The sequence below is a fragment of the Mizuhopecten yessoensis genome, unplaced genomic scaffold (genome assembly GCF_002113885.1).
Source record: "Mizuhopecten yessoensis strain PY_sf001 unplaced genomic scaffold, ASM211388v2 scaffold4083, whole genome shotgun sequence".
In the NCBI taxonomy this organism is placed as follows: Eukaryota; Metazoa; Mollusca; class Bivalvia; order Pectinida; family Pectinidae; genus Mizuhopecten; species Mizuhopecten yessoensis.
In genome coordinates, this window is record NW_018405367.1 from 226,652 (window position 1) to 238,957 (window position 12,306).

The 12,306-nt window shown below is 35.5% G+C and overlaps 1 protein-coding gene across 3 annotated transcripts in view; it reads right to left on the bottom strand.

The window, feature by feature from the left end:
* Positions 1-8,431, bottom strand: part of LOC110448485 (cohesin subunit SA-1-like) — a 39,942-nt gene extending 31,511 nt beyond the window's left edge. For all 3 annotated transcript variants that reach the window (XM_021494748.1, XM_021494749.1, XM_021494750.1), the window contains exons 1-5: positions 8,383-8,431; positions 5,128-5,237; positions 4,241-4,349; positions 1,785-1,907; positions 1,157-1,330 (exon numbers count right to left, since the gene is read on the bottom strand). In XM_021494748.1, coding sequence (XP_021350423.1) covers positions 1,157-1,330; positions 1,785-1,907; positions 4,241-4,349; positions 5,128-5,204 — 483 coding nt within the window. In that variant the 5' untranslated portion in view covers positions 5,205-5,237; positions 8,383-8,431. The remainder of the gene's footprint in view (positions 1-1,156; positions 1,331-1,784; positions 1,908-4,240; positions 4,350-5,127; positions 5,238-8,382) is intronic.
* Positions 8,432-12,306: the final 3,875 nt, after the last annotated feature.

Here is a 12,306-nt window from a genome sequence, read left to right on the forward strand (position 1 = left end):
ATATAAGGAATAGTAGCCAACTTTGGATTTGTCCCCACCACCCATATTATTTTAACGAAAGTGCCTTGGAATAGCCCTTATAAACTAAGTGTTTCTCTCTAATGCAATTAACCCTTAGGCTGCTACATTGATTTCTATGTAAAGGGACACCACTGCTGAATTAATTATTGAAATTTAAATTAATTTACTTGATTTTTCAAATGTGCATAACTTTGAAAATACTTGTTATATGGGAAAAAAAGTCGTATGAGAATTGTTTGTTGTTGTCTCTAGCTTATATAGACGTTTTCAATTCTAAAGTTGCTTCAGTATTTACCTGTACAGGTGGTAATAAAGGTAAGAAAATGTGAAACTTTTAATTAATGGGATTTAAGCAAGAGAAAGATCATTTTAAAATTATTTTTGTCCGCAAATGGGATTGGCAAATGATAACAAAGATTATAAACTTCATTTTTGACATCAGACGCTGTATATTTACACAGAGATTCTCAGGTAAAAAGGTCAAGTATTTCGTAAAGAATTGCATGGGATTTTCTGCAGGTTTCAGGTCGCCATTCAATACATTTACTGTCACAGTCGGCATATAGATATATCTTAGCTACGGTCTAGTTTATGATTAAATCACTGATAAAAAGTTTGAAGAAATAAATCGGCTCAAAACGTATCAATGTCAATGTTCAATTCGGCCTCACCTGCAGACGACATGTGCGCCTTGGTCCGCCGATATTTTCCTGTTTGCGTAGGGCACAAAGCCGTTTATTGGAAAGTAACATAGTATGTTACACCAAAGTATTTCCACATCAACCATGTCAAACCCTTCAAAACCTTTATTATCATCGTAGGTGACAATGTACAATAAATGTTTACCATCATATTCATCGCTTCAATCTACACGTCAGCCATTTTTATGATGTTTTTTTCGATTTGAAATTCTCTCGCACACCTTTGGTTATTACTAGCGTACACTGCCGTGAATATCGAAAGTAATGACAAAACAACCAATCAGAAGCCTTCTACTATACACGTTCAAGTTTGGTATAGCAACAACCCGACTTCAAACTTACTGGCTACCAAAAAAAGGAAAACAATGCACTCTTGTGTTTCTAAGCAATATTTTCAAATGATGCTGCAACAGATCTAATCATCGAATTCCTACCTCATCAAACTCCTCTGTCATTTTCCTGATGATTTCGGAGTGTTCTTGGTTGGCGTACATGTAAGGGCTGATCTTGCCTTTACAGCCGGAGGACTGCACAAAGAACTGGATCAGCTCTAGCAGTGCAGCATCTCTGTCATTCTTGTATTTTTCAATCCAGTCATCCACGGAAGACTGTAGCAAAGAAGAAAGGAGGAAAAAATATAAACATAGATTCACTTGTCCTCAGCTATCTTTATATTACCTTTTTCATTCTAATATTGGAGGACAAAAAGGGAATATTAGATGCACAGAAATAAATTGCAGAGTTTCTGATATAAAGTATTTATTTCAGTAAAGAAATGCCAAAAATGTTTAGAGTATCTGCAACCTTTATAATGGAAGGTAAGTGCAGGGATAATCCTGGAGGGGGGCCATGGGGCCATTGACCCCTCAAAACTGAAACTGACCCCTCCATTTTCTTTCAATTTTACATAGAATGGCCCCTCCAAGTTGTGAAATAGGCTAAAAATTGCTGAAAATGGCCCACTGCTCTCAAATTCCAGGATTTTCCCTGAATGGGAAAGTCATAGGGGTTAAGGGTACGTAGTTGCATTTGTTTGATTCAGAATGAAATAGACCTACTGACCTGTAGTGAAGATCGTCCTCCCCTAACCACGTCAAACATACTGCCAGTACCTGCATCCTCCTCCTCCCCACTCTTCTTTCTCCCCCGGCCACCTCCTCCACCGCCAGCTTTCCTTTGACGACCCTGAAGTGGGCAATACATAAACATCATCAACTACAACACTTCACCAGAAGATAAATTTTGTAGGATGATTAACATAGTGTGGAATTTTTCACGAGTGGAAAAGTTTGTGTCTTTAACTCTTTGACTTAATTGCGGTGTGAAAATTTTCCCATTAGTAGTGGTTCTGAAATAATCTCATTTTTATGGCAATTTACCCAACACGATAAACTTGAGGAAACTGCAGATATTTTCACCTTACATTATACAATGAACTGCAATAAATTTATCAAAGAACAGTGTCACAATTCATCTGCTTTAATCTATAAACTGTAGTCTATAACAAGAGGCCCAAGGGCCTTAGCGGTCACCTGAGTTATATCATAGGTACTGGTAGCTTTATTTTATTGTTTAGATGTGATGTGGAAATCAGCATGTAAACTAAGTGAAATACAATACTTGTCATGTCATCAATGGATAAGAATTTGAAAATATTGGTAAATGTTCCCTTTGGGGCCCCGCCCTAGCCCCTGGGGATGGGGCAGGAATCCTAATTTTACAAAGTAAAACTCTCATTTACCCAAGATGATTCTGACTAAGTTTGAGCAATTTTCTGCTGAAAATGGATAAAATATATACCGAAAAGTGTTATTTCCCTATATAAACTATATTAAACGTTAACCCCTCCCCAAGGGAGAACGGATAGCTCGGGGTCCTGATATTTTCAATTTAAATAAAGCCCCTGATGATCTTTCTTTCCACGTAAAGAAAATCACTGTAGTACCTCTGAGTCTGGAGAAGAAGATTTTTGAAATATTGATTAATTTTCCCTTTGGGGCCCCGCCCTGGCCCCAGGGGTCGGGGTAGGAATCTCAATTTTACAATTTGAAACCATCTACCTCCAAGGATAATTCTCACCAAGTAAAAATAATTTCCTACAGAAAGTTGTCAAAATATACCCAAAAGTGTTATTTCCCTATATAAACTATAGTAAACTTTACCCCCTCCCCAAGGGAGAACGGATAGCTCGGGGGTCCTGAAATTTACAATTTAAGTAAAGCCCCTGATGATCTTTCTTTCCACGTAGAGAAAATCACTGTAGTACCTCTGAGTCTGGAGAAGAAGATTTTTGAAATATTGATTAATTTTCCCTTTGGGGCCCCGCCCTGGCCCCAGGGGTTGGGGTAGGAATCCCAATTTTACAATTTTGAAGCCTCATCTACCAAGGATGATTCTGACCAAGTTTGAAAAAAATCCATCCACTGGTTCTTGAGAAGAAGTTGAAAATGTAAAAGTTTACGCACGACGGACGACGGACGACGGACGACAACGACGGACGAAAAGCGATTGGAATAGGTCACTTGAGCAAAGCTCAGGTGACCTAAAAACCATTAACCACACTTCATATCTGAAATAACATTATAATAATCATTTTTTTTAAAGATTTATTTCACCTGTTTGCTACTGTTTCTAGATTTTCAAAAGTGTAAGAGTAACCGGGACAGCTTGTATGATAATTTGAATATTTATTATTTCATTTGACATATCTTTGCAACCTATTTCATAGGCAGAACCAATGATGAACCTGACAAAGGTTGGCAGGACTGTTGTGAAATTTTTACCAGCCCTGAAATAAAATCTACAAGTCACAAGCACTAATTGAGTTGTTCTCCCCTGACTTTATACAGTGTGTACTTGTAAAGGAAAAGCTGGTCATTTAGGAGGCACAGTAGTCTAGTGGAAGGGCGAATGGGCTCGTGACCGAAGGGTGGCGGGTTCGAGTCACAGCACATCACTGTGTTGTATCTTTAACTCATTCACCCCTGAAATTTCATAATGGACTATTCCAACCTTTGAACTGGAAGAGTTCGAATGTGTCTTCAGGGGTGAATGAGTTAAGCAAGATACTTTACTCCGCTTGTTCCAGTCTACTCAGCTGTAAATGAGTATGTGGTTGGGCAGTGCTAGAATTGTAGAATGCTAGCTGTGAAGGTCGAAATGGCAGCACATGCTGTATGCTTCCAAGGGAGTTGAGAAAGATATTGGCTGGTTGCAAAGGCCCTATAACCATGGATAATAATTTATGAACCGGTTTGAGACGAGCTACAAACTAGGTTGTGATAAAGCAGTATATAAGAACCTCAAATTATTATTATTTATTATAATACACATATAATGTCCTGAATGGGAGAGAAATTTTTTTTTTTTGAGAAATCTGATGGAAAGGCTGAAGAGTTTCAAAATAACTTATATTTAACTCTATTAACTGTCAGCCCCTATTACCTGAGCTGTGGCTGATTTATACAGTAATACATGTATCATTTGAGATGTTATCAGTTTATAAGTGAATGACTTACACCCCCTTCAGGTGCTTTCCTCTGGCGTTTCCTTTTGGCAGCTGCGACGATCACATGGGCTGGTTCTTCAAAGTCACTGTCGCTTTCTCGGTCATTGTGACTTTCTGGGCTGTAAATCACGTAAACAAAAACAATGACTACCGGGATCAACTAAACTGGAAGGATGTTGATTATATACATTTGTAAGTACTTTTTTCAAGTTTTCATCATTCATTATTTCAGTAACATTTCAAAAATTCATCGCAACAATTACAATGCTTCTTTGGTCCATTTCAATTCTGTTTCGAATTTCCTACCATCAGAAACTAGAAAAAAATATTATGACCTCAGTGTTCTTTCGTTTAATTTGGAAAAGGGCCTTTATATCTCATGTTGGGAAGAAAATATACCTATTTGGAAGGAAATTTTCAAGAGTAAACTGCAAAATTTGGGAATTAGGCATTAATATGCAAAACGTTCAATTTGGAATGGTGCCCATTCATTTAATGGCCCTAAGAAGTCCCAAAAATACACGAAAATCAACACTGTATTAATGACCTGGGCTGACAAGTTTATGTTGTGTCTACCACATAAAGCTTGCAAGCTTCAAAGGGTGCACTACACAAAATTTTGCAATTTTTTATACCACTTTGTTTGCATTTAGTTTTTTAATTTCCATTGATGCACCCAAGAATTTCCATCAATATGATTTACTTTGCAGATTTGCAAAACAAATTTCAAAACTCTTGCCTGGTGGAACTACACAAATTTGAATGCCTAAGCTTAAATCTAAATCAGCAACTTGATATACCTGACCAGAAATTATACCGTTAAATTGATTTTTTTTTTTATATTTTTCTAAAAAGAAAAAAAACAGGATAAAAATGGTTTAGCTCTTCTCCACATACACAGATATCTCTGACGAAGGTTCCACAGGAGCTGCCACAGGCTCGGCCTTCTTCTTCTGCCGCTTTGCTGCAGGCATCTTCTTTGTTGATACTTACACTAATCCTGGAATCTGAATTAATAAGAAATGTACTTTAATTAACATAACAAATGTACATTGGTGAGAAATTAGGACTGTTATTTTTAATGTATAACTTATTATCATTTCATCAACTAGCATATAATTGCAAATTGATGGAGTTCAAAAAGTTTTTGTTTTTAACATTGATTTTTCCAAGTATCATTCAGTGATCAGTTTATAATTTATTTTCATGGGTCCTTTTCAACAATTTTGCTAAAAACAATAAGTTTCAAAATGTTAAACTTAAGTATTTCTACTGAAGTCATTCACAACTGGTGAAAAATACCCTTTTTGACATCCTGACAGTTCTTCAGGATATTGTTTGAACATACAAAAATGTCCTTGTTATTTCTCATAGCAAATAATTAAATTATGAACATAATGGAGATGCTTTATTTTAGACACATTTATTGAGTGTGTGGTATTGTTCAAAACTATTACAACAATGCAATTTATTTACCATAAAATATCTTTAACATGTTACACGAAGTGTTTTTGTTGAAATTGTATGGATAAAAGTTATGATATACAAGTTAAAAGGAAACAAGACACATAGTTTCATACAAACAAATCAAAAAATTGAACCAAATACACACAAAGTCTTACAGCCAGAGGGATAGAATTTATACAATGACAGTTATTTTCTTTACTATACCAAAAACGACGAAAATGAATTAAATTCCTATATTAAATTGTCAATTTACTGTTCTATTATGGAACAGAATTACTCTCAATCATGTAACGTTAGTGCAGGCAAATTCGCTATGCACCCAAATTCGCCACCCTGTGACGAAAATGCCATATGACCTCATAATACATAAAATGTGACGTAAATAACGTCACCATAGTATTCAACACAGTTAAAGCCTTCCAATATTTTGACAAGAAGAGGTTTAAGAAGGGAAAAGCTATACTTTTAATCAAAACAGTTATGAAATATCTTGTAACACAACAAAACTTAAAAATTTGGTCTGTGCGACGGACATCTCGTCAACTAAACTCATTAATCTGAGGCCAGTTGGTTGTTATTTAGTGTAAATTTATTACATACACATGAAAATACCCATATCTTAACGCTTATTGCAGTTAATGCAAGTAAATTGTTTTTCTACAAGTGTACTTTGGTACATGTACAATGTACTGACGATCCACTGCGTGTTTATGGAAATGACGATCGGAAAGATTCGCGAGTTGATAATTCGTCAGTTTTCATTTTCATGCAATGTGTTTTTAGAATACAATCAACCAGTATCTTTTTAAAAGTATTGTTTGCGTCTTACATTCAACAATCTTACAACACTTAAATTAAAATACCATCTAGAAATTTTCTAGATTTATATCTGAAAGGAATTAGTTGTCGGCCTGAAAGTACTGCTGTACAATCGCATGCTGATTGTACGTAGAGACCGACATTTACCAAAGACTGAGTTTTACATGAAAAAGTAAGTACATTTACAACACCTGGCCGGGCAGTCTTTGTTGAATAAGTTTTCAAGCCCAAGAAAATCGTTTTTATTTGTCAGATGTTTCCCGTTGACGTGCAAGACTATCGGATACGTACATATGTGACAAATTATCAAAAAAGACGGGGGGCGATCGTTGAAAGCCCTGGACCCTCTCATCCTGACCCGATAAAAATTATAATATTGGGCAGCGATTTGGAAGTTTATATTTGTTAAGGACAGAGTCTTTATTGCGTATCATGTAAATTGACATCATCTCAGCCGATACCCGTCATCTTTCTCAAACAACATTAGTCAGTTTCTTCAAGTTACCGAAAACTAACTATCACAACTAAGAAAAGCCATGTATTTCAATGTTAATCATTGTTACAAACACACATTTGGAGCTGTTCGTATTAGTACGGCTTGTGTAACATAAACATACAACATTTTACATTTAAACACTTAGATCACTTGTAAATTAGTTAAATGTTTGAAGGTGGCGAAACTGCCTGCACCTTTGAGCAAAACCACGGAAGGCCTGATGACGTCACAAATGTTGCTGCGTGACGTCATTCAGGCGTGTTTACAACAATGTTTATTTATAGGCATTTCAGTCGAATCTTCTTCTGTATTGGTGCTCGTCGGCATTTTGATACATGCCTATTTGGTCGAATTATTAACAGAAACCCTATCTAATGTGACGAATTTGCCTTCACTGACGTTACACTTTTGGACATCATGCCATAGCCCGCTTATGCATGGTATACATAGGCTATTGAATGGTATACTGCCATCACGTCTGCATTCCATGCGCCTCATATATGACCTTCTTGAAATCCTCTGGTCTTATGTCAGTGTCTTTCCGTGAGTTGATTAATGTCGTTGTATCATAAGCTTTACACATTTCCAAGTTAAGTCTCGATATCGGGAGTCGACATATCATCGTCACGCACGTGTACTATTGTTTACCCGATGTTACTATAATTTACACTACGGTAATGGAATGCCCGATACGCAGTACGGAGATGATGACACGAAAATCTGACAAGAAAAACATGTGTATTACGAAGGGTAGGAAGTCGTTAAAGGAAAGCCAATTTAGGTTTTCAACAATATTGATAGCGTCCAAAGGGAGATAACACCTACGTCGTACCTAATGTTTTCATTCGAAGGTTTGTATATGAATGCAGCTTGTGTACAAGTTTCATTTTTCAGAAAATAAACACGACACTATAATATTTTAATTGTCTCACACACACCAGAATTTCTGGCATTTATTGCTATTTTCCGGGTTATTGGTTTGATACCATTTTTTTGCAAACTGGTCCGATTATTGCTGTAAACTAATGCCTCGCTGTCAACGTTAAGCATTCATGCCTAATTATGCATTTATGTGTCCTATATTTTCCGTCAGACATAACAATTATACGTTAACTATATGTAGAGACAAATGTACGTGTAAACCGGTACCAAACGACCGACGCTTAGCCTCGTCATCAATGAAGGCGGCCATTATGAACTTTCTTTGTAATGTGCATCTGTTTCCTCTATTTACTCAAATTATCTGATAGTTACCAGTAAAAATCAAACTTCATAATGTCTGAAAGATAATTCGAAATACATATATTATTTTTCAACCTTATTGCACCCATAGATTAACGGCAAAACGTCAGAAAATCACACACACTTACCCGTGGCGGGAACGATGCACTACTACGCGAAGTACCGGATGTAAACATTGATCATGTGATCCTTATCGAGAGTAGGCACCCTTGTTCAATTCCCGCCAAAATACAAAATATGTCTGCTTCACGACTTGAAGAACATCGATTCCAATTTTAAATCTCTGAATCTCGTAGGTCAAGGTGACCTGTTGATTTGCCCATTATTTGTCTTGCATGTTGTTAAATCGAGTTAGCGGTTTTAGCAGTCACCAGAGACGCCAGATTCATTTTAAAATTCCCTCCGATTGTTTTTCGGTCCCAGCTAGGTAACTCAGTTTGAAATATAACTGTTTTCTTTGTATGCAGTTCTGAATAAGTCTTAAAATTGTACCATTGACAATAACTGTTTTTGCGTTCTTTCACTTAAAAATACAAAATATCAAAGTTCTGTCCAGTTCATTTGTAAAACATTATCATCATCATTATCATCATCAACAACAACAACAACAACAACACTATAATGCACATCTAATGAAACTTTACCAAGCAATGCTTTATTTTTTAAATTATGACTTGTTGCAACGAGATTATGGTTCCGGCAGAAATTAATAGTTTTAGAAAATTCTAGAAAACTTTACCTTCTAAGTATCTGAGATTATCGAGTAAATATGAGACAAAAACTCAGGCTGGTAACAGATAACACGATTTATTGAAGTCTTCAAATGTATAAAACCGTTTTATGCTCAAACGCAAATTTGATTAAAAAATCTCTTGACATTATTCAGTATATAATTTAATTTCCATTTTTTGGCCGATGAAGAACAAAACAGCTGTATTGTGCAGTGTAACAAAACAGCTGTATTGTGCAGTGTAACAAAACAGCTGTATTGCGCAGTGTAACAAAACAACTGTATTGTGCAGTGTAACTCATTTTTGGTGTAATGTTTAAATTACCATTTTAAAGGCGCATGTGTGTCATTTACGTTCATCTTTAGTATCATGTTTTATACTGCTGTACATTCGTGGCATATATTTTTCGCGGTGAAATTGCGGTTAAGCCATTTTCTTGGTTTGTGTTTATATGAATTTCGTAGAATGGGTACTTGACACAACTTGGCAGGGCAAACGCATAAACGCACATTCTCGGGCATTTCAGTCAAGCTCGCGAAAAATAGAAATGGCCTTGACTTTGAGCACACGTGCTGATTGATCGATATGGGTAACGACATTGTTAGGATAAATAGTATGAAACAGAAAATAAACAATACCACTTTCCACACCTGGGTATACATGTGTATATTTATAGAACACGTTATTATGATAGCCAACGAAGAGGACAATAGTTGACAAGTCATGAAAAGGTAGTATAACAGGTGTGAAAAGCAAGCATACCTATAAGCAAAGGAAAACAAAAATAGAATACAGTGATAATCAGGGGCGTTTCTAGGATATTTGAAAGAGGGGGCGTAGAATCAAATCTTTTTGGAACTTTTTTTTTGCTAAAAAACATTAAATAATTGTGAAATGCACTAATGTAACGGTTCCTGACTTGGAGCATGTATATTTTATAGTTAAAGTGTCAGGGTTTGACATTTTTTATGCCGAATTCTCTCCATTAATTGTCTATGGTATATTAATGATTGGATGGATCNGGGGGGGCGTACGCCCATTACGCCCTCACCTGAACCCGCCCCTGATAATAGGAATCAAACAATGGGTGGACAATAGCACACCCAATATCCACCGCAGAGTTACGGTCCTTGCTCTCCCTTTAATATAACATGTTGTGTGTGATTGAAAAGGAACGACAACTCTGGGTAGAGATTGTAGCACACCCTCTTTTTTCTTGGGGGCGGTAACTCTTGTTCACTATGGAGTATCCCGTCTATAAATTGGTGATTTGACTAAGATTATTTAACCCTTTCACCACTGAAGACCATAATGGACTCATCCAGATCAATACATGGTAGAGTCTACTGAAGTTACAAAAAGAGTTGAAAGGGTTAATATAAAATTACATCGTGATCCCTCTATTTTATTCTAGTGGAAAATTGTTTTCGATGCAAATGTTCATTCAAATTTAGATATTTTCTCAGTTTTTAAGAATTCGAAAGAGGGATAAGATTTTGTTAGAAAATTACCAGAACTAAATTATATCAAATTAAAAAAAAAAACATTTAAAAGAGTGTTAGTGAGAATAACATTTCGCATCTAAGGTAAAATTGTTTTCCATTCAAATTTCCATTCAAAAACTCTTTTCCTATTTTTTAAGAGTACGAGTGAGGAATCCGTTTTTGTTAGAAAACTAAAAGAATTAAATTGTATCAAATTAAAAACAAAAACAACTCATTTAAAATAATATCAAAAAGGTTCGTATTAGACTGGCCCCTGTCTCCAGAATATTGAGCCATTTAGAGAGAAAAAAAATACTCTAATAATTTTTATCACTTGGATGTCTGATTCTAGTTCTAAACTAGGGGGAGATAAGCTAGTAGTAAAATGCAGCCAGGAAATCCTCATAAAAACTTAGGGTCTGGTAGCCGGTCCATGTTCGTACTAATATAACTGAAATAATGAATAACTCTAACACCAGGGCCAGCCTTACAGGTGTAGTGGATGGCCTATCGATCGTTAGACATTTTGAGGCGCTCTATGGGCGCTCTTGACAGGATTTCAGGAGTTTATTTCAGCGGTCCGCTATAAGGGGGGAACTGTTCATGAATCACAACTAAAATGATTTTTTTCTCCACTTTTTGTAATTCCGGATATCATAAACATTGCCGCTAATCCTGTTCCCAGTCTTCAGTTCATAGTCTGTATTTAGCGGGAAACCATTGTGTAATCTCTAGATAAAGTAACACTGTCCAATAATGTGTTAATTTCGTCAGTCTTTTGTTACCTGTAACTAATAACAAGGGTGATCTAGCTTATGAAACACCCTCTCGCTTTTGTCAATGATAAAGTACGTTGCTATGCTGTTCATATTTCATGCCTTACCAATTATCACAGTACATTTCTGAAATGGTACTTGGACGATGGAGACTCGCTACGAATAGTGCTTAAACAAAACTGACTCTAGCAGTATTTGCCCAAAAGGAGCAACCGATTGGTATTGGGATTACAAAGGTAAGATGCGTACTTATTTTTATTTGAGCCCTCTTGGTGTGAATTGTAAATTAACTTTGACGATTTAGTAGAATACCATTCATGGCAGCGTCATGGTAGAAAGAAAGTCATTGTATATTTTTGAGGTAACGAGTCCATTATTGACAGTTATAAGTATAGTAAAACAATGTAGGCACGAAGTCATTGAATATGTTTTTATTTAACGAGTTTGTTATTAACAGTAATAGGTAACGTAAAATAATGTAGGAAGAACATCATTGTGTATTTTTGAGGTAACGAGTCCATTGTTGACAGTTAAAAGTATAGTAAAACAATGTAGGCACGAAGTCATTGAATATGTTTTATTTAACGAGTTTATTATTAACAGTAATAGGTAACGTAAAATAATGTAGGAAGAACATCATTGTATATTTTTTATGTAACAAGTTTTTATTGACAGTTATAAGCAAAGTAAAATAATGTAGAACTTTGGAATAATTGTATATTTTTTATGTAACGAGTTTATTATTGACAGTTACAAGCATAGTAAATAATGTAGGAAGGAAATCACTGGACATTTTTATGTAACGAGTTATTTATTGACAGTAATAATAATAAGTATAATAATATAATGTAGGAACGATTTTTTTTTATTTTTTTTTGTATGTAACGAGTTTATTATTGACAGTAATAAGTATAGTAAAATCATTTAGGAAGGACATCATTGTTTATTTTTTATGTAACGATTTTTTTTGACAGTTGTAAGTTTATTAAAATAATGAAGGAAAGAAACCATTGTATACATTTTATGTAACGAGTTATTTATTGGTAGTATGGTGAATAATG